Source organism: Hippopotamus amphibius, chromosome 5 (assembly GCF_030028045.1).
Source record: "Hippopotamus amphibius kiboko isolate mHipAmp2 chromosome 5, mHipAmp2.hap2, whole genome shotgun sequence".
Lineage (NCBI taxonomy): Eukaryota > Metazoa > Chordata > Mammalia > Artiodactyla > Hippopotamidae > Hippopotamus > Hippopotamus amphibius.
In genome coordinates, this window is record NC_080190.1 from 15,236,022 (window position 1) to 15,259,051 (window position 23,030).

The 23,030-nt window shown below is 40.3% G+C and overlaps 2 protein-coding genes across 8 annotated transcripts in view; one reads left to right on the forward strand and one right to left on the reverse strand.

Annotated features, from left to right (window-relative positions):
- SHTN1 (shootin 1) overlaps positions 1–10,973 on the forward strand; it is a 94,111-nt gene extending 83,138 nt beyond the window's left edge. For all 4 annotated transcript variants that reach the window (XM_057737604.1, XM_057737603.1, XM_057737599.1 and 1 more), the window contains one exon: positions 9,218–10,973. In XM_057737604.1, coding sequence (XP_057593587.1) covers positions 9,218–9,440 — 223 coding nt within the window. In that variant the 3' untranslated portion in view covers positions 9,441–10,973. The remainder of the gene's footprint in view (positions 1–9,217) is intronic.
- ENO4 (enolase 4) overlaps positions 147–23,030 on the reverse strand; it is a 37,936-nt gene continuing 15,052 nt past the window's right edge. For 3 of the 4 annotated variants that reach the window (XM_057737605.1, XM_057737607.1, XM_057737608.1), the window contains exons 9-14: positions 21,438–21,605; positions 19,169–19,294; positions 17,567–17,762; positions 16,012–16,079; positions 15,373–15,490; positions 12,637–13,632 (exon numbers count right to left, since the gene is read on the reverse strand). In XM_057737605.1, the coding sequence (XP_057593588.1) occupies positions 13,502–13,632; positions 15,373–15,490; positions 16,012–16,079; positions 17,567–17,762; positions 19,169–19,294; positions 21,438–21,605 (807 nt within the window). In that variant the 3' untranslated portion in view covers positions 12,637–13,501. Of the gene's footprint in view, positions 567–12,636; positions 13,633–15,372; positions 15,491–16,011; positions 16,080–17,566; positions 17,763–19,168; positions 19,295–21,437; positions 21,606–23,030 lie in introns of those variants that run through there. The other variant, XM_057737606.1, reaches the window with a different exon arrangement.

A 23,030-nucleotide genomic window follows, 5' to 3' on the forward strand; every position in this document is an offset into this window, starting at 1 on the left:
ATATCTTTTGCCAAGGGAAGAAAATGTAACCTACTAAAGCAAAGAATTCTGAAAAGGAGAGCCAATCTGAATTAGGAAGAAGACGTAAGAGATTTAGAAAGAAATTGTTTTAATGCTTTTCATGTCAAATGTCCAATAAAGGGGCATGCTTCGCAAATACACTTCAAAAATTACCATTAGAATACCAGCCTAAGCTCCTTTAGTCTTTGGCGTGTTTCATTTACACATTTTTTTTTATTTATTTATTGATTTTCAAACATGCTGAAGATTAGTTCATTCCCAGAAGTCAAATACCTTGAAAATATCTGACTGTAATCATTGGATTAGAAAGGTGTTTTACTAAATGATAATATAAAGATGAATCACTGTGAACACAGTTGTTTCAAAACATACATTCTACAGTCGCAAATAAATTTCATTGTTGTATCCACTTTATGCTGTACCTCTGTGAGTCACTTCCACCTTTGGTCAGTTACCAGTTAGATCCTTTGAGCTTATGCTATAGTTTCCATTGGTCATCATATTTTAGGACATCTCTGTTATAAAGAAAGGCAGGACTGATGGGCCTACGGTATGGAGAAAGAGATAAGCAGATCTTACAAAGTGTTCTGCATCACAGTCAGGCAGAGACCTAAGAGTACCTTGTGTTCTCACAATCTTGCTTTTTTGTCTCTGAACAGTCTCATCTAGAAGTGGCCTTGTCTGTATTGAGCTTTGTTCATCTGTGTTCACTTTCTCTATTAATTACTTTCAGAAAGGTGAATATACTCCTGACAGTTACAGTTAAACAGGGTAGCCTCAAGGATGATTTTTCATTTCATCTAGTTACATCTCTAAAACCTTGCTTCAGAGGGTAGAACCCAGTTTCTGTTGTAATTGGTGTGATCTGCAGTGATTTCATGGCTGTGTCCTCATCTCTCGGTCATTCTCAAAGATGCTTTTAAGCCACAATTGCCAGAGACCCTTCCAGTTAACGCTTCTCTAATTGATCATGCTTACTTATCTTCAACCCCGGATCTCCCCAAACTCTAAGCTTTATCAAGCTCTTTAAAATTTCCTTTTTTTTTTAACCATCAGACAGGCAGCTAGCTTGCCTTTTTTGTTTGGGAGGTCAAAATAGGTCACATTGTGCCCTAGAAGAATTTAAAAAACAAAAACCTATGTAGCAATTACAGGACTTCAGTTTCAATAGAAGGATGACTGTTTCCAATGAAGCCATTTTATTTCAATTTGCATTTAATTTCTAGATCTATGGTGTCTCTAAAAACTTGTGACTTTTGGCCCCACACAGATTTATTTTTGTAAGAGTTCATCTTGTTTGAGCTATTAACTGAATACCAAAGGGTTGTTGATAAAAGATAAATTTTAGATATCTCATGGTTAGTGTAATCAGTAAAATGTTTCTATGAAAGAAAAAAACCTGATTGTCTTTCAGGTTTTCAATTAAAAGTAAGATTGACCTCTAACTGGTCTCTTCAGTTTTTTCCCCATTATTTCCAGTGTAAAACTAATGTAGAAAAATGAAATTGAAAAGTATTGGGCTTTTGCATTGAAGCTGGAGAATCTGAGCTTTTGAAATATGTTACCAAATAGAGATTGAGATTCTTTAACTTACTTTTAGGGAAGCTTGGCATAAAACTGTCTCAAATTTTGATCTCATCTGGAAATTAATTTGGTTGGCCATTCAACTATTACTATAGAGAGATTTGGGTCAACATTTTGTTCAAATGGAAAACAGAAAAGTTCCTTTAGTCCTTGTGGTGGAAAAAGTGGATTTTCTTCCTGTTACTCCATCTCTACCATTTCTTCCCCTCCTTCTCTACTCTTTTTTCTCCTTTTGTGTATGTGTGCGTGCATGTGTTTGCATGCATCGTGCTGAGGGAAGAAAGGAAGGCACCTTCCCTGTGCTTAGTAAACATTTGTTTCTGAGAAGAGACTACTAGCTAGCAGAACGAGCTGCATGGAAGTTACTGCTTAACTTGATGCTCTTATACAATTAAAGGATTTGCTCTGCTCTCAACTGTAATCTTAGTACCACTGAATTGTGTAGGGACACTGAAGGAAATCAGCAAAGCACTACTACAAAGGTTCTCCATATGTGCCTATACATGGACAATTAAGTTTTAACAACAAAATTAGCAGAACAACTGGATGTTCTGGAAGTTTTTTTCCTCCCTGCTCAGAAGGAGTTTTCCTGAGGGCCGCCCAGAAGATCCGCCTGTCAGTTTTGTCTTACAGGTTCTGAGCTGTTCTGAGTTGCTCTACAGACAGCAACTTCTTTCAGATTAATTGTTCAGGCTGTGTTACACCTAGTGTTTAAATTCTGTTGAGTAAATCTCAAAATAACTGTTAAAAATGCTGCTGAGTAAGTCTCAATTCTCTCAAAGGATTAATTGCCTTCGAACATTTGCCTCCAGTTGCAAACACCTATGATTTTAAGAGACTTAATATAAAATATATCATTTCTGCATTGGTGAACCAAATCGCTTTTGGTGCTTTGTCATTTTTTTTTTTAAACATCTTTCAATAGTCTCTGCAGTATTTGTGTTTCCTTTTATTTTTATATAGTGGAGTCGTGGAGACTTAAAATTTATTCAGATAGAAGTTTTGGCTAAAACTTAAATGCAGTTTCACACCTGAGGATAAATTGACTTAACTTCTGAAACCTGATAAATGCTTTTCATTTGAAATATATTTTGTCATATAATTATATGAAAAGTAGCACACTGAATTCTTCATGACTTTTCATCTTAAAAGAGTTTAAAGAATATGATAGTAAAAATTAAAGAAAAATCTTTTAAAATTTAAAAATATTGTTCTGAAAATTAAGACTGAAAATGCAGACATTTTGTGCATGGCAGCTTTCTTGAGGAACCAGGTTTATATATGGTGACTCTTATGGAAGACTTTACAGTCTCTTAAAATCTCTCTTTTAAATAACATTCACATTTCATAGCTGAAATCTCAATGGATTTTCCATGGTGACTTAAAGTTGTACAAAATTACAGAAAGCTTAAAAGGTAGCCAAAAAAAGTATCATACACATTTAAGAATCTTTGCCTGAGCTAAAATCAGTCTTAGCTCATGCTTTATCATCGACTTGCTGATGAGAATGGTCCAGTTTCCTGAGCCTCCCTGGGCCAGTGTGTTTTGAAATCTGTAAACGTGCACAGTCCAGCTTACAGTAGAAGAATAAAAGAACGGGGACAAGGCTTCGTAGCATGCAGTGTGGTCTGGGATGTAACCCGTGCCCTGAGATGGCTGTGCTGCAGTTACTCCACCAAAGAAACTATGGCTCCATGTGGACACAGAGGTCTTTGCCCAGCCATTGTTAACCTCTGTTAAAAAGGAATTCTTGTTCATCTTAACAGCAAATCAGCATCTAGGAGCTGATGTCAGATTTCCAACCATGGCAGTATTCTGTTTAACAGTATTAGTTTTCACACTTTAAAAATTATATCTATTTTTCCCTCAAATACAAGCTGAGCCAAATTGGCAAACTAATTTATTCTTTGAGCTAAAACTCAGCTTCAGAAAGTACACAAAGCCAAAAGAAATTAGCTTCATTCTACCTTCACTGTATTTAAAAGTATTAGAATTAGCAATAATATGGAAAGTTTCACCTTATGTTTGAAATTTTATTTGAGGAAATTTTGGACAAGTGTGTTAAAATATCGTGAAAAATTGGATGTCTGAGAGGAACAATAAAACCCACCTCTGCTGTAATGCCACTACTGTTCACTGCTGTAGTAACTGTATAAAGGCTTGGGGGAAAGAAAAAAAGTAAGACTTCTTATTTTTACACAAGGGAAAATACAAAACTGACTTCCTCTTTGGAGTTTTCCCAGGAAACTACTTTATAAAGACAAATTTAAATCTTTCCGTTTTCTGTCGTTGAAGGTGGTAAATATGATTGCAGCTTTATCCATTTTTATTGTAAATGAAACAGAGTTCAGACCGTCCGGCTGTGCGTCATCTGTTGGATGGCTGCCACAGACTAATGCAGGCGTCCCACTGGGAGACCAGAGAAGAACTATACTTTGATTCACCAGATTGTGTTAAATAGTCCAGCTGTTGCGATTTGAAAGATAGTTACCTCAGAAGTGAAATAGAAATGAACTTGGCATTTATGCCTCAAACCGTTTTTATACTGTTTGGCAATCAGCTTTTCAGAGGTAGCATTTTATAAAATAACTCTCACCGCTTAAAAGTTTCATTCACTGTAATGTTCAAAATGTCCCACCTTTATATTATCAGTAAAATTAAGCTTGAGCGATATGCAAAATTTGCATGAAATAAGCATTTCCCCCCTTCATTTCATGAGCTTTGATTGTATTCAATTGAGCTCAGAACCATGTCTATTAGGGCTCTTTTGGGCATTAGTTAATTTGAATTGCAGCCGAAATGTTAGCTAGAATGTTGTTGAATATAATTGGAACGTGGAAAGTTGATTTTGAAAGGAATTTCATTGAATGCAAACAATGATGTGCTTTTTAAAAATTAGAATGCTGCACTTTCAGCTCTTGTAACACAGTCTGAGAAATCACCGAGTCCCTGTATTATAAAGTTCAGCTTTGGCAGTACCGCTTGCAATTGTTCTGATTCTTGTGGTACCAGTACCAGTTGGAGTCAGGTTTTTCCTTTCACCAGCTGTGGCCCCATCTGCCCCAGCCCCACCTTCTGGCCCTCTTGCATGCAGTTGGGGAAAGTAACTGCTTTCTAAAAGAGCAACCAAGTTGTACTTGGGCATCAGGCTTCATAGAGTGGCATAGATTGGTATATGGCCGCCTAGCTTTCATTTTGCTTTTTGGTTTTTCTTTTTGCCTTGAAATAGCACTTAACAAATGATTTTAAGTGACCCACGAAAATATCTGTTTGAATGGATCAAAAATCACTACCAGTATGTACTGAACAGGAGGTCAAGATTCCCCAATTATAATCCTGTATCTGCTATTAACAAATTGTGTGCCCTTGGGCAAATCATTTTTAACTCACTATTCTTTGGTGTCTTTTTTTTTTATATAAATTCATTTACTTATTTTTTTATTTACTGGCTGCATTGGGTCTTCGCCCGGGCTCTAGGCACGTGGGCTCCAGTAGTTGAGGCGCGTGGGCTCCAGTAGTTGTGGCTTGCAGGCTCTAGAGCGCAGCCTCAGTAGTTGTGGCACACGGGCTTAGTTGCTCCGCGGCATGTGGGATCTTCCCAGACCAGGGCTTGAACCCGTGTCCCCTGCATTGGCAGGCAGATTCTTAACCACTGGGCCACCAGGGAAGCACTCTTTGGTGTCTTCACCTGACAAATGGAAAGGCTGGACTAGTTCATGTCAGTAATCCGTCTCAGCCTGAGCATTCCATGATTTTAGTCTTTATGTCACCTATAAAATTTATGTTTTACTTGGAGATTTTGCAGCGTACAAGAAGGTCTGCCCTACTTTTTATGAATACTGAATTTTAATTCCTTATTTGTAGTCACTGCTCTTAGATCAAGAATTAAAGTGGGAAAATTGAACAGAACAATAGTATCCTACAGTTCCTATTGGATTGTTACATTTGAGCTCCTGGAATTTTTGCCTTGGGGGAGAAGCTTCAGATTTAACCTAGAACCTACCACTGTGGCTGCCTAGAGTGGGAGCCTGGGTTCTTGGCACCATCACTGCTGGGGCTTTTTGGCTCTTCCCATAAGATGAGAATGGAGCTAGAAATGAAGCCTAGGAGGAAGACCCCTTATTCCAGGAGAAGCCCTGGGCAGTGCCCTTTGGGAACCAGAATGGACTTAATGATATCAAACCAGGAAGAGCTAGCTTTAAGTCACAAAGGAAAAAAAAAAAAAAAAACAAGGGGTAGGTTGAAGGGATGGATTTTATATTTATAGATCTGAAAGATGCAGCTGAAAACAGGGATTCAGAAGGAATCAGTAAACATGCCAGAATTAGCCTGTGGCATCATATCATGTTTTCAGAAGATGCCTTTGGTAAATAGCTGTGTGATGTGGAAAAATCAGGAACAGGGAGGTAGGAGCTTCTGATTCTTGTCCTGGTCCTGCCACTGATAAGCTGTATGATTTTAGGTCAGGCTCTTCCCCCTCCAAACCTCATTCTCCTCATCTGTGAAAGGACCAGTTGGACTAGATGGTCGCCATAGTCTCGTTTAGTCTGAACCCATTGGGATTCCAAGTCAGTGGTCATTATCTTTAAGAAAGTAGTTACTCTGATTCTCAGCACATAGATCAGAGACATTTTCCACTCTGTCAACTTCAGTTGTAATAAACAACTGAAGAGAACAATCTGAGAACTCCTTTGTAATAAACGAAGGAGTTCTCAAATCAGAGTATACAGGTGAGTTAGTAATAGATTAATCTATTATTGAGAAGCCGACTTCAGGAAAGAACAACAATTCTCTAGACTGAGACAATTCCAGAACAGTTTCAGCCTGGCAATACAAAGTTTCTGAGTTTTCAATTCAGTCAGCATTTGTTGCTGTTGTGGATCCCTGAGAGCACTTCCTGGGCGTTTTCAGCCTCCAGCTGATGAAGAAAGCATTTTAGGATGTGTTCACCACCCCTTCACCTGCAGACACACATGGGCATGAAAACATCCATGGTAGTTCTATGAAAGTGATGGAGCTCAGTATGGGTTGGTGGAAGTTGCTCACCTAGAATGAGATGGGTACTCTCTTTGCATGTGTAGAGCAGGCTGGCTGGCTTATTATCTACAGTGGGCTTAGACCTGGGGTAGTGGAACCAGATTGGGACTTGACCAGCAGACTTCGTGTGGCTTGAAGTGTAACAACTTAGTTAGGCTGCAACTACATTTCCTTGAATTCCTTTGCCCACTTGTTTCCAGGTTAGGGTTTGCCACAAGAGGAATTTGCACGAGATTTAGAAAGTGGAAACGATATATAGTAGTCTTTTTTTTTTTTTTTTTTTTTTTAATGCTCTGAAGTTTTGCGTAGGGCAGGCTCTGTTACAGTTCATGCATGCTGTCACCTAGCTGGCACGTGGTGCAGCTGGCCCACAGTTTCTCCAGCTCCCCCATCTCCTCCTCCAGCTTCCCCAAATCTTGGGCCAGGTGCATGTGCAGTTCTGTGTGGAAGGGCTCCAGTTGATCCTGTAGCTCATCTGTATCATCAGGATTGGAGGTTGTGAAAGACGGATGCAGCTCTGCTTTGTCCTCAGCTTCTTGCCACTTTTCACCCATCTTCCTTTTCAACTGCAGAGCCTGCTGATTTCAGGCCCAGCATCATACACAGAGGCAACAGACTCACGTAGACTGCCTGACTTGCTCTCTCCGTTGCCTGAGGTCTAATGCCTGTCATGAATCTTTATGCCATTCATGGTGGTTCTGCTTCTCTGGCCATACTAATGGATTCAGTCTTTCCGGTGTTGCCTGGGTCGGAGAAAGTCAAGCCAGATACCACCGGGGTAACTACATCCTATATTGATTCCCAGAGCACTGTAACAGATATCTTGAGAAGTGGATCCTTGGCAAAAGTAGATGGGCAGTGTCATGGGTGTTTTCTAATGAAAAGGGTGTTGCCAAATCCAGGCAAAAATAAAGGAACCTGTCCTCACTACAGTGTAGCTTTCCTTTCAGCCCCCTGGTCATCTCTTTGCTTTTACCACCCGCAGAGAAGACAGTTATGTATTCGTCACTTGTCGATGATGATCATGTCACACATTGTAACTGGGTAGCCCTGTGGGGACAGATCTTATCGTACGAGGTGATAGAACTGTGGTCACTGGGTTTGGGTTTTGGTACTTGTGGGTGGATCGTGCAGGCCACTTCGTCTTGATAGTTAATCATTTGTTCTTTTGCTTTTATTGTACAAGAGAGACCTCCAGACCTCCTCACACCAAAGCCTTGGTTTCTGCACATTCATTCTGAGCCTCTCACACACCGTAGCTCTTTAGTTTTCGCTCATTTGTTTACTCCACAAATGGATCTGCTTGGGGTGCTGGTGTGTAACTGTGAACAAAGCTAAGTAGTCCACCTCGTGGATGCTTACATTTTACATGAAGGACAGACATGCAACAACTGGTTGCCAATATTTAATTATAACTGTGGTAAGTCCAACAAGGGAGAAGTATTAGGTGTTAAGAGAGTCTTAACCAGCAGATCTGACCTAGGGGTCAGGTAATAGTAGAAATCAAGTCCTGGCAAGGGACTGGTAGAGCAGAGGGCAGACGCTGGCCAAGAGTTCACCAGTGCACATCCTGACATCCAGAGGTGGAGGTGGGACGGGGCGTGCTGGGTCATGGTTAGTATCCTAGCATTTGCCAAGAAGACCATATAAGTCTGAGTAGCCTCTGCCCTGCCTACTACACACCGCTGCACCTCCAGGCATCAGGTCAGCAGTCCAGTACCTTCAGATGACGGCTCCTGACCTGACTTCTGAGAGGACTAGGTGCCCACGGCCTAAATTCCTGACACGTGGCAAGAGAAGAGTGTTTCAGGACATCTCTTTTTCCACAAGGAAATGGTCACCCATTTAGGTGGAGAAGCAATACCTTCTTACATCAGAAGAGAAGAGAGGAAACCTCAGTGGAAAAAGAGACCACATTTGAAATTCAGTAAGAAATTTCTCAAACATGATTCTCCTTTTTAGAAAACGCGTATGGTAACGTAGCATTTCAGCTTACTCTCTGGATTCTCCCATCTGCCCTTTCCTTCCCTCACCCCTCCCCAGGTCTGACCAGAGTTGTTCTTGCCAGTAATGGCAGCGGCTGGCGTCTCTCTCAGCTGCCCATCAGGGATGATTTGTTTCCCTCCTTGAGGCAGCCTCCTCAGAGCTAATCTGCAACCACATATACACACCCGGGCACGCAAAGGAGGGGTTCACTGGCTCCTTCCAGCTAAGCGGGGGTGGGACAGGAGACTGGGGGCAGCAGGCGGTGGGGAGGGATGCACAGAATATCCGAGAGCTTTGTGCTTCTCTCAGAAGAGGTGCAATGAAGCAGGTAGGTGCATTTGGCTTTTTAACACTTCCGCAGTTAATTGCTCTTTTCCCGCCTTTCTTCTGGCCTTGTGCTCCTAATATGTAATCTAATAGCTTTTTTTTTTTTTTCTTTTTTAATGGTTGGCACCTCAGAGACCACTTTTTGCATGTTGATTAGACTTAGAATGTTTTGGGGTTTTTGCTCTTCTGAATCCAGGAATATGAAAGGTAAATGTTTTCTCTCTCTGCTTTTAATTTTTTTGTTTAACTGTTCATCCCCTAGGCCTCCCAGTAACACTGGATGCAGGAGACAATACATTGGCAGTGAAAAACAAGCTGAACCAGTTGTAGTTTTAGATCCTGTTTCCACATACGAACCCCAAACCAAAGACCAGGTCGCTGAAAAAGATCCAGCTCAACACAAGGATGACGAAGGTGAAACTAAACCAGAATACAAAGAAGACAGTGTTGAAAAATTAAGAGATACAGACAGCTCCAACTGCTGATTCATAAACCAGAAGGCTGACTTGTTCAGAAGTCCTTTTTAACAAGCACATGATTAGTTTTGGTGTATTGGCAAGGGCTATAGACATTCTGTTCTTGTCACTGTATTCAGAGTATAGGTTCTTTTTTGATGTCACTTTTGTAAGTAGTTCACTGATAAATATAAGTAAGCTGGTTAGCAAAGTACACATTCTTTGTAGTTTTTTTTTTTTAATCTTTATAGGGATAAGATTTTTTTCTAATTACTGTATGAGGTGTGACTTCTTTTAGAAGGTTACAAAAAATTCAGATGTTATCTTTTTAGGTAATGTGCATACCACTAATCAAATGTAATGATGAAAGTTTGCAGCACTTGTCTATAATTGGATAAACAGAACTGACTAGCTTAAGGTGATTTAAAAAGCCTCCAAAGAAGCTTCTGTTTTGGGCCTGATCCTGTGTTGATGGAGAAACTTCAGTAGCATGGAAATTGTTAGGCACCGTGGCATGCAAATTACTTTCTAGGATGTACTGAGATAAGCTTAAAATTCAGGAGCTGATGTCCAACTAATAGTCCCATACTCAGTGTTAATTATACACGTTATTAACTATGGGATGAAAAACACATCCTATTGATTGTGTCCAAGCCGCACAAGGACTTTGGAGGGAAGGCTCTAGTGGCCTGAATGCAGAATTGAGGAGAAAGTCCAAACCTTGAATTTAATAGAGTATTATCTTGGTAAACCGTGTGCTCTGTGCCATGAGTTAATTGTGTTTTCTCATGTTCTTATGTGGCACAAGGACCATATTTTATCACAGTTCTTATGTGCAGTGGAGATAAGTGACAAGCATACAGTTTTCTTGCTTCACTGCTGTTCCACATTACACAGGTTTGTTGTTTTGTTTTTTTTAAAGAAATTAGGTGGTAGTTAGTCTCTAAAAATACAATGTTTCAGTCTACTACAGTGAATAAATAGAAATGTAAACAGGGATTAAAAAAAAAACTTATGCAGCTTTTCGGAGTTGATTATTTCAAAATTGGTGTTTATTTAAAATAAGTGGTAATGTACTCGACTGCATTTTTTATGACAATGATTCAGTAATGGTAATTTTACTATTAAAGAAAGTGAAAGGTTTAGTTTTGTTAGCATAGCTCAGCATGAAGCTGTCAGGTGTTTCTCACCTAAGGGCAAAAGAACATGATAGTAATAATTGCAGTAGTTGTATTTTATTTTTGCACGTATGCTGAACACAGGCTTGAAAAGGTGGATGGGCGGGTAAATGTACTTCCTGAGTCTGGAGATCATTATCTTCTGTAGGCTTGTTATGCTCGACTGTTTCCATGTTCTTCCAGTGATGATTTTACAGTTACTTATCAGTTTACTCATAGGGAATTAAAATGTAATGTTTTTCAACTGTGATTTCCCCTAATTGATTAATACTGCTATATGATATACTAACTACAAACTGCATTAATTCACTTAAAAACAAATTCTGTTATGCTGTGATTTGAACTCTCCTCCCCACACTTATTAAAAAGCACCAACGGTTTCCCATTAAAGGTCAATTGTGGTTATTGACATTTTTGGTTTAGTTCACCTAACTTGACATTCTTTTAATACAATTTTCTTAAATTGTAGAAGACTTGATAACTTTAGTAATGTGTAATAATCCACAGAATGGCTTATTTTGAGGCATTGTATTCTGTGTTACTTACTGCTTTCTGCATTGTCTGTGCTCTGTCTATGATCCGTCTGCTGGCGTGTCTTACACAGATTTAGGAGTGTAAACATATGTACACTTGGCCTTCCATATTTCATCACACGCCCTTTCCAGGTTAAGGAGTTAACCATTTGGTGAAATGTGTTAGCTGGACCAGGCAACATTTAGACACTGGTATTTTGAAAGTGTTCTTGCCTTTTCTGAGCTGCTTATTCCTTCACCGCATTCACAAAGCACTTAAAATTAATCTGATAAAATTAATTCTAGCACCCTTCTGTATCTGAGCTAGTCTCACATAAACTCCCCACCTACAGTGGTTTCAGCAGTTGATCAGTCCTCTGGACGTTCTGATTGGCAGGAAGTAACAGGGATATAACCACTCGGCCTTGATAGGCCTGTGTAAAAAAGATGGGGGCTTTGGCTGTGGCTGCTCACCAGGAATTCCTCCTTCCGTACCTTTTTGGTTAACGGTAAAATGTTTGTTAGAAATGCAGTAGTACAGGTAAAGATTGTTAATTATCCTTCCAGACCACGTTTAGGTTGTATGTCAGGTAAATGATAGCCTGTAGCAGAGAATCTTAAGTGTGGATGGTTTTTATAAAGGCACGCTGTACATGTTTAATCACTTTCATCACGGAACGGCTTCAGCTTATATGGCAATGAGTTGTGGAGAGTGGCTAGCCGTCTCTCAGCATCACTGACCTCAGGCAGATCATTAGGCAGCCCTTACGGAAAGTTTGGATTTGGTGCGAAGTTTCTGCCGAGCACTAACATTTCCCAGTCCCACTGCCATTTTCTAATGTAAGGTATGACGAATTTCTTTCATCTCTTTACGTGTAATATCTTACATATATCTGTTTTATATCTACTATATATCCTTTAACCTATACGTAGAAAGAGAAAATATATAAATAGAAACAGTGCTTATCACTTTCAGAAACTTGAAATGCTACACATGCATTGGTGACTCCAGTCCTCAAGTGAGGAAAAGGTGAATAGGCTGTGCTCAGCGTGGAAATTAAAGTGTTGACTTGGTTGAGGTAAGAAAGCACTTCTTTGGTTAATTTAATTTATTCAGTTATTAACTTAGTTGCACATTTTAGCTCTGGTTTTATTCATTGTAATTTGTGTCACAGTTCCAGGGCATACCCTCCTAGGATCTCCCATATCTCATTGGTGTGTGTGTATGTGTGGCTGTACGTGTGCAGAGGCTGTGCGAACACGCCTCCGTTGTTTATTGCTAAGCATCGGGAAAGGCAGTAGCAACCACACGCTGTGACACCGGTCTCCCAACTTAAAGTGATACCGACCGATTCTCCTGCCCTGTGCTCTCAGAGAGTCTGCCACTGAGTCTGTTTTTAAATCCCTGCTTTTATAGAGTAAGGCCTTGGCTCTGCCATAAGGCCATTATGTTCCCCTATTAGCCTCTGCAAAAGGAGAGGTCCTCAGTATGCTTATTTAGTAAATTAGAATATATCAGAAATCTAAACTTGGCCAACTCTCCCACAGGTCAGCACATAGCAATTTATATAATTTGGGGGAAAAACAAATGGTAACTGTTTGAACAGAGAATCTAAATCATATAAAGCAGTTGGATATTATCATATCTGTAGGTATATATTTGAAGATGTTTATTTCTGTTCGTCCTCCACTATAACCCCAATACTGGCTTTCAAAAGAGACAGTTCAGTCAGTTTGTAAGTTGCATCATTTTTAATCACCTACTAGATGCTGTAGTAAAAATAATTGGGCATTTAATTGCCTTAAGAATACTCATTCATTGGTGTGTTTACTCACTTATATTCATTCTTGTTCCAAAAAGGATCTGAGGAGACCCCCAAGGATATAAATCATAGACGAACAACTAAAATTTAGAAAGAGGTGGGATTCAGAGAAAAGGGAATTAAGGGTAGGAAAGTGAGAAGCAGCTGTTTGGCTCTTAAAAAAAAATCCATGAAACAGAAGATGTACTCCTTCCTGGCAGAGAGAGCTCATAGTGTGAAAGATTTTTTTCAGAGATGTTCTGACTTGTAAAAGTACAAGGTGTTTGAACTGAGTGTGGAGTTGGTAGCAAGAGTACTGTACTCTTTTACTAGGTCATGACTCCCCCAAATGGACAGGAGAGCTTGTGTACAAACAAGATCCCCATAGAAATGTGACGGCTAGAAGACAAGGTTCACAGAGTTTCAGGCAAAATACTATCTCTGTATTTCACCAGTGAAATTAAAAGAAGAAAAAGCACACAAACTAGTGAAGTTTTAGAGCAAAACCAAAATGAAGACAGTGCTTGGGACCTGCCAGTGCAATAATAGCAGTGGGGTGGCTGTCACCTGGGGTTTGTGCAGCCCCGTCCAGAAGACCCTTATGTTTTGGCTGATTCCGCCCCAACTTCTGTGGGGAAGATGGGCTCCCGGGGCTCAGGCAGCTCACCAGCCACGGCAGCCTTTTCGGCTTCCTCATTCAAGTAGAAAAATGTGTGTTCTTCATGGAAACCTATGAAAAACAACAATAAAGTTTACTGTCTAATCCAGTGGGTGCCAATTTTGAGTTCTCTGTTACATGATTTAAAGGAGATCATCTTCAGACCTGTCCAGAGGTGTCATGTCACCATTAGAAAAGATCCTAGAACCACCTAAAAGTGGGCCTGTTGCTGTTTATACGTTAACTGCAATACTCTTGTTCAGTTTGCATTGTACCCTTAGACAACATTCTGGAACGTTGGTTTACAGCCGACTTTGGGCAGAGGCTCAGCAGCACAGGATAAGAGCAAGATGTACCTAGAAGAAAGGCCGGTGCTCTGCCGGAGACAAACCACCGCCAAGTCACTCTTGCCAGTGAACCGTGGCTGCCTTAGACTGTTCCAGGCAGGTCCACGTGTTTCCAGGCAGGGACAATGTTTTAATGGCTGAGTTTTTGCCAAGATTTCCTACTCAGTCTCTCAGTGGAGTGATTCGTTTTTCCAGTTTTTTGGTCCCCTTCACATTTATTGACCACTGCCAGTGTCAGCGAAATCCTCGTGAATCTGTGAATCCATTCCGGGATGCTCAGGGGCCAGCACTGTCACCAGGGAGGGGCTGGGCCTCCGGTCACTCGAGTCCTTTTTGATGCCCTGAAGCAGCTGTTTTCCTTGTGGTGAAGCCTGGCTAGAAATGTGATAGGTCACTTAAGGACCCTCTTAGCTTCCACAAGTCAGGATGACGAAAAAATAATCAGACAATATGTAGAAAACAATACAGTTTTACCTATTTGAAAAAATAAGCCCTCATGTTACACACTAAACAATACAAAGTAACTTTTGACTGCCCTTGCATGACTCGGACAGTAGTCTCCCAATTATATCCTATAAATCTAGAAAACAAGATCATTACATGTTAAACATAGCAAATTTATAATTACTATTTCTACAGTCTCTTTTGTTTTTAAAACTGCCTACTACTGAGTCACAAGTAAGATTTCCTTGCTTTCATAGCTAATAATTGATATGTTCCACAATACATTCTATACTATATCTGTCTTGTAATAGTTTCATTTATGGTATACAAGTATGTCAGCACTAAACAATTTTTTTTTGCAGTATATCAATTCTATTTTAAAATACAAAGTAGTTTTAGAATTTCAAAGACAACTCTTGGTCTCTTTAAAAATGTCTTTGCAGGCTTTGTTTTGGCTATCACAGTCAGTAATATATGGAGTAAAAATGCATATCTGGGGTGTTTCTCTCCAGTTAGCCAGTACACAAGGTGCTTCTACCCATGCAGATTTACAGAGTTTGATGTCATAAATGATTGGTTCATTTCTCTTGAGACCACAGCCTTTCCAAGGTACCTTAAATTAACATGCTGTCTACTTAAGTAAAACATGTTGTTGCCAAGAACCACCAGGAAAACATCTGCCTTTAACTTTCCTGGGCTGTGCAGAAAAACCTTAAGTATAATTTGGACCATAACAAAAGGTAGGCTTGGAAATTCCAATCAGTTAAGCCTATTGAAAAGCATCACACAGCCTCTTCATCGAGAAAAGGGCGAGAGTTTTAAACATTCAGGTAAATAGATAATCTGTTAAGAAAACAATACACATGTGGCAGATGCCGGCCTAGTTTTGTCAGCACTTATTTATAGTCTTTGGATTCCCTTGCCCTCCTGCTGAGAGACTTCTCTTCCCCCCGCCCCCCCGCCCAAGCTTTGTTCTCTTATTCCTGGCTAAGTGAAGACAAAGCAAGAAAGCAGCACATACCCAGTGTTCCGTTCTGGACAAGTTCTTCCTCTATAGTGAAGAGGCGGTTGTACTTAGTCACCCGTTCGCCACGAGAAAGACCTCCCAACTTGATAAACCGGACCCCAAGTCCAACGGCCTAAAGAGGTGGGGGAACAGCTTATTTTAAATGGAGTCATGTTTTGCTAAACTACAAACAGTTCTTTAGGGAGAAAGGACACTGCCCTTATATCCTGTTTGGTTTTTTTCTCTTATAAGTTAATTTCTCATCTTATTATGGGAGTAAAGTGGCCTGCTCACGAGCTGAGAGTGTCAAAGATAGATCGTGTGACTACATCAGATGCTCTGCTAGTCACGTAAGATGCTGGTTTTTGTCGAAGCACATTCTGGCCTGTCTCACTTGATGTTCGGAGGTAAGACTGCAGTGCATACCCCAGTCATTTAAGCATGCTCATCATTTTCCCAGGACTTCAATTTTTCTTCTTTCTAAAAGTTCAAAGATTAGCTCTTTGCAAAAGGTAGCTGTCTGGGAGGAAGCAAGTCTATTTCATAAAAGGTTACATGACTTTCTCTGCCAAAGACCGCCTTTCTCTGAAATACCAATTTGTGATAAAAGCAGTGTTTTGGCAATTCTACAATTGACCAGTTTTCAGCACTTACCAAATCGACAAGGCTGTCATCAGACGACTCTCCTTCTGTGCTTCCAAAGACAGCGATGTGCTTCTTACCTATAAGCAGAGGAATTCTTTTCAGTTTTAGATGGTATGGAAACAATCAACAAATATATGAGCCTCTAGGATCAAAACTGAAGATTTGCCAGAGATTTAAAACTGTGAAGAGTCAATTATTTGACCACCTGAGATTTCTAACCCAAACATTTGCGTTTTAATTACCCTGATTTTATCTGTCTACCCCTTTCCGGTAGCTTAGATGATAAATACTAAATGAATGCCATGTTTCGTCAAATTTAAGAAACCATGAATTGTAAGAGGCACCATTATTACCACTAAAGAGGAAAAATGCTCAAATTAGATCGACACGTTTCTAAGACCACAGATATAAGACAGTTCAAGGTCATCCATGTTCAGTGTAGAAAAATGTGCATTTTGAGTCAAAATATACGGTAAGTGTAAGGGCATCATCTGCCTAAATAATGGATTTCATGATTCATGTAAAATTTTATTCAAAGGAATCTGTTGTTCTGAATGTTGACTTCTTAGAAGAGCAGTGTTGATAGTATTTAATCAATCACGTGAAGATCTCAAAACCCCTTAAAATTTGACAAAGTCTACAAAGACTGCAAGCCAAAGTTCTTCCTATGGGGACAGTGTCATGTTTTAGAGGCGGGAGTCACCGCAGTAACCTGCAGTGGATGACAGTATGGCTGCCAAGTGGTGGGCCCGGGAGGAAAAGCCATGCCTGGGGCATCCCATCCACCACCTGCAAGCCACCCTGCCTGGGCCCTACACCGGGGCAGCCTGCAGGCTAAGGGACTACAGCCATTTCATTCCTTCCTTTGGTACCAGCCCAGGCCCCTGGCTGCCAGTCTTGCTCTCAGTCCCGCTCCAGGTCTGAGACTAGCCTTCTGCCTAGTTTCTGAGACGCACTCACGATATTCATGTTTCAGGCCCTGTGCATAAGTGAACCAGACTCCTGTGAACTCCTGGGAATCTGCAGTCTAGTGAGGATACCAGACAACTGTGGCCAGTACTATAACTGAAAACATAGGATGAGAAAGGTTTGGAGCAGCCAGTGAGGGGTGGGGGAAGTCAGGGATGGCATATGGATCTGAAGAGGTTTCATTTAAGGCAAGAAGACCTAAAGGGTCAGGAATAGTTAGCCAACTACACAGTACAGGGCAAAGCATCCTAGGCTGAAGAAACAGCGTGTTCAGAGACCTCAAAGTTGTAAAGAGCTTGAAACGGGAGGAATTGAAAAAGGGCCAGTGTGGGCTAGTGATTGAAAAAAATCACTGTGGTGGTGTGTGAAGCTGAGAGAACAGTGGCCTCAGCCACACCTTTGTGGTAGCCCTCCTGGGCGGGGCTGTTATTGGAACATTATGAAGGAAATCAGTAGTAAGCTGATTCCAGCGCCAAATCATTCACAAATGGTTGGGCTGTTTTTTTCTTCCAAGATTTATTTCATGCTTTTTATTAACTGATATACTGCATATTTAAGTTTATTATGAGTCTTTCAGATCTATACTTTTACCCACCATCAATAAGATCGGTTATTTCCACCAAGTCAGACATCGTAGTTTGATTTGTGTGATTTATGATCAGCCCACTGTATCTGAGGATGCTGATGTTTCCATCCTCTAGAAGTTTAGAGATGCTTTTGGATGCAGTGCCTGCAATTATGTAACACCTGGAACCAAGAGCATTATAGATGCTGTCCCACTGTTCAGAGTCCTGGGTAAATATTTAAGAATTGATCATTACACTCCAACAAATTAATTAATAAATAAAAATTAAAAATAAAAATTAAAAAAAGAATAGATCATTATAATGTATGGCGCATCATCTCAAAACAACAGGAGTCACGTAGCACATAAAATCACACACCTTTCTGAGATACAAAAGAGGGGTTTGGGGGCTTTTTTGTTGTTGTTTTTTTTTGCATTTGCGACTGAATGATGCCTGTACCACAGCCACACAAATTAACAAGCTTCATGGAACAGAACTTAAAGTGATTACATTTGAGTTTAAAGATCTAGCGCATAAAATGTTAATACACATTCAGTGCTCTTCTCCACACTGATTCTGACATCCACGCTGAGGCTCTTGCCACCCACTGTGTTATCCAGAATGCTGCTGGAGACTGGCTGGTTAGGAGATTTTAATGTTTTTTCTGGTAAAAAGACAACTGAAAGAAATGAGCCTACAGGGCTGTAGACTCTTATTCCCAACACCCTTATTTTTTACTGGTGAGACTATCAAATGAAATGAAATGCTCATTTACATAGTAATATATAGTCTTCCCAGCCACTGTACCAGATTTCAGTGTCCCATTAGGACAGACCATACAGGTGCATCTCACCACATTAAAAAGAACTGTGGCCAGAGCCTCGGGACAAGAAACAGAAGATAGTTCTGGCAAAATTAAAGAACTGGGCTCAGTATCTTCCACAAATGCTGGGATGTAGCACAAGCTGTGAAAGGAAAGATGGGACTGAGGGAGCCTGGGGCTCCAGTAAGATCCAGTACTATTTTGTCCCTCAAGTTTAAATAGCTGAGTTATCTCAAAGAGGATATCTGCTCACTCTATCGAACGGTTCTGAAATTTGTAAAATGAAGAATGTAAGTTTTGAAATTTAAGTGGGCAAGGAAGAGAAAGGTCTTCATGGCACATAAACATTTGCCAGATGCATTAGTTTGAATAGATCAGAAAACCTCAATATCTCAAACCTTTTAAAAATATGGTTTTGTAACTTTTATGCATGTGCAGTAACTGGATTTAGGTTTAGAAACATTTGGCCTAGTTGAAGTACTGTTTCTGTGAGCACTTAGAAACAATATGTGATTAACCTGTTGAAGCGCCAGCTAGCACAGCAGGCTCACCTGCCATCAGTTAGGCTGTTTGTAAATACACAGGTACCCCTGAAGTGCTGGGGGATACTTGTTTTATGCCTTAGACGGGCACACTCCTAGGTAATTGTGCTTCTGCTGTTCATTTGCTTAGTAAGTGCTTTTTCTCATAAATGCCAAAATAAAGCAACTCAACCTCTGCCCCAGTTACAACACATTTCAAACCTACAGGTCCAAAACAATGAGATTTTGTTCTGTTTTATTATAAAATTCAAGGTGAATCCGGTTACCTCCTTCCTGAAAGGATCAATTAAGGCAATAATTGAAGGGAACTTGTTGATCAGATCCACATACAGGTCAACCATCTCAGCTGCATTTTTGTAGGTTCCCATCATCACTTCATATTTTCCTTTACTCTGATAAATGTAAGGAAGATATTACAATAGAGGGTAAATGATGAATTCTTCACACATTAAAGATGTGACTCAAATTCATTTTCATTCATTTCATAGAAAAGACTGCAATTAGACTACTTTCAGGCCACATTCACATGAGAAATCTATGCATTTTACTTTAAATATCTGGTAAATATCCACCTGGGAAAATCAAGTCAGCATTCCTCTGAAAGCCCCACAGACCTCTTGCAACTGACTTCAGATGAAGTCTTCTGCACAAAAAAACTGAGTACAGAGTAAGAGGGGAGTAACTTCTTTCTGAAGTTTTATGACATGGTGCCAGATACCTGGCTGCTTGGATAGATGGGCACTAACATAAATTCATAAACAGAATAGCACTGCAAACCTGCCTACTCGCTAGAATGACCACCGTGCAGCTCACAGTGAATGAATAGCCTGTTTTCTTTACTGTGAATATTCTAAAATTTGAAAGGAGGGCTAGGCTTTTGAGATACTAACAGCCAATATGAAATGTAAAAGACTTACGTGAAGGCAAGACTGCAAGTTCTAGTAGTAACAATATTGTTTTGAAAGTGGAGTTCTAGTGCAACCCATTCATTTAAAGTCTGGAATGCCCCCAAGTCATTAAGCATAGGAGTAAACAGAGCTGGAGGATCTAGTGTAGTCTCTGCAAACACAGCACCCTTACGTCCAGTCCAAGTCTGTGCCCAGGGATGGCACCGGGGATATTTAGGTACTGGGAGGGAGGTGGAATGGACCAGAATGGATCTTTGGTTTACTAATGCCTTCCTGTTGCTCCTAACAGAATGGATTCCATTGGAATTAAGCAGGTTCCTAAGAAGTCCATTATTGAAAAGATTCTTACTTTTTTTCACATAAAAAGCAGCAAGAACTCTTAGTTTCTATACTGCAAAACTTATGCAATCCTATCTTGTCGGAGAGGAAATGCTAATGCTTTTGAACTAACATTTGTAAAGATTATCTGATATCAAGCTAGTGCATTTTACTGAATATAAGCAATAAATACCCATTCTAGTTAGCACAGGCACTCGGTATAGTCATAGTTCTTGGTGTATGTTGCTGATGAAAACATGCAATTATTTTTCTTAATGGTATGCCTAGGAGCCAATCATTATATGAAGAATAGGGAATTACATTAAGCATTCCTTTATGCACTCAGTTTCTTTAGGAAAGTAAAAACTTTTAGAAGTCAGCTGAAACAGGTTTCTTATGTACGATTCAAGATTTTCTTTGAAGTTAAAAGTTAGAATTGCAAATTAAAGTGGTCATGTCTCTGAATTTGACATTAATTACTATTATTAATTATTCTGCAAAAACTTCAATAACTTGGAAATATTTTTATATTTAAAACATGAGGGACTTCCCTGGTGGCACAGTGGTTAAGAACCTGCCTGCCAATGCAGGGAACACGGGTTCGATCCCTGGTCGGGAAGATCCCATGTACCTCGGAGCAACTAAGCCTATGCGCCACAACCACTGAGCCCGAGCACCACAACTACTGAAGCCCGTGCGCCTAGAGCCCATGCTCCGCAACAAAAGAAGCCACCACACTGAGAAGCCTATGCACCACAATGAAGAGTAGCCCCTGCTCTTGGCAACTAGAGGAAGCCCGCGTGCAGCAACAAAGACCCAATGGAGCCAATAAATAAATTAAAAAAATAAAAATAAAAAGTGAGTCACCAGCAGAAGCGCCAAGAACCATGTGTCTAGAAGGGCTTATCAAGTCATAGTTACAACTGACCCACTTTTCATGCTTGACCAATTCAGCATTCACCAACCCAATGAATGTACTCAGCAGAACACACCAGTTTGCTAAATTATTTTTCAACAGTTCTCATGATTTCGATGTAAGCAATCCATTTTAGTCATATTTATTACAGAATTTCTACACATAATTATTATGACATTTCTGATAATTTTTAAAGTTATATGGGTATGTTATTGTCTGGTCGTTAGCTAACTTGCCTTTCTCAACTCCAGTTATATTTGGACCCCTCCCATGATATTAACTTAAAAAATAGGATTTGTTTGGAAATATATACGGATAGGCTCTTCTTTTGAGTTCTAATTTAAAAGTAATAGGACCGCAACAAAAAGCAAATGTTTTCGAGTGGAAACTTACGTAGTCCATCAGCTCATGTGCAGCACAGTTGATGGCTAGATGCAGATTGGTTCCCAGTTCTAGCCCCAGGTTCGCGCAGATTCCTTGTATTAGCAGCAGTGGTTGCTCTATGGTGTCACAGTTAATGGTTAAACAGCCAAGATGGGACATCTTGCCAGTGATCTGCTGCTGCAGGATCGAGAAAACCATGCACGTAAGCAGAGCACATTAAGGTTCCTGGAGCTTCCAGGGGTTGGCAGTTCGTAACCAGACACAGCTCTCCAAACACGAGTCCTCTGAGTCTCGATTAGCCCTGCCCCTGGTTCCCACTCAGCTCTGCATGCCCTCTGGACAGATGATTGTCCTGCAGTATCTGGGAATAATTTTCTCACTCCCATGGCTTTCACGTTTGACCTGGGAACACACTTTTCTCTCTTTCGTTGCCCATGTTATCTCTTTATTGGCTCTATCATTGTACGTGGGCTCACCTGAGCCATAACCACCAGGTTGGTGACTCTTCGGGCTGTCCCTGTAAAGGTCTGTCCTGCCTGTCCCTAACTCTGCCTTCTTCCTCCAAACCTGCTCTTTCCTATGTTCCATTTTCCTTGAGAAGAATATAACTGTTGAAACTTAAAAATTGAACTCTCCTTCAGGAAAGGTTTTATTTTTAAAAGGATAGAAGGCTTCAGCTAAAAAGACGCAGCACTGAGGATGCAATGCAGTGGAAGAAGATCTGAGGAACCACATGACCTCAGGGGAGAGGCAGCCAAATGCTTCGATTACAAGGTCAGCCTTGCTGTGCCCTCGTCATAAATTGTCACTATGCAATGTTAACATAAGCTGAAGCAATATCAGTGAGGTGTGTGTGTGTGTGTGTATATACCAAACTCAAGAGCAAACATGAAGGTAGGTATAAATATCCCATTTTTACTGGTGATAGTACTAGTTAATTACAAGAACCATCCAACATTTTTTTTTATAGTTACAGGTCGCATGGTAATTACAAGGAATTTCATTATTGAATTCCCTTTTCAAAAATTTACTTAAATCAAGGATTTATGAAGAACCAGCCAACATTTTTAATGTCAATGAGAGGAAACGTTTATTTGGCAAAGGAATAGCTGGGGAAATTTTTGTGTATCAATTGAGGAGTTTCATTACAGAGTCTTCAAAACTAAGAAAGCATCACTTATCTGGTGCTTACTAAATGCCAGGTACCAATCTAAACACTTTACATAAAGTAAATACATTTATTCCTTATGTCAATCCCATGAAGCAGGTACTATTATTATCCCCATTTAAAAGAGTAACTTGGAACAGATTTTAATCCAGGTAGTTGAGCTACAGTCCATGCCTCTCATTCTGGTATGGCTGCCTCTCTAGAATCTATCCTCAAACCTGTTTCTAATGGGGGTGGGTGGGGGAGTAGTAAAGCTGATCTCAGGAAGGACTGATCTCCGTCTGAGTTTCTCAGAACACATCAGACAACCTGCTGGAATGAAGGGAACAGCGCTGAGATTTGCTACTTGTTCACCGGCCCCTGCCTCTCTTGCAAGCTCCAATTCTAGTATATACACCTGCCAAGGATTTCACTTACTGCTGTATCCCAAGTTT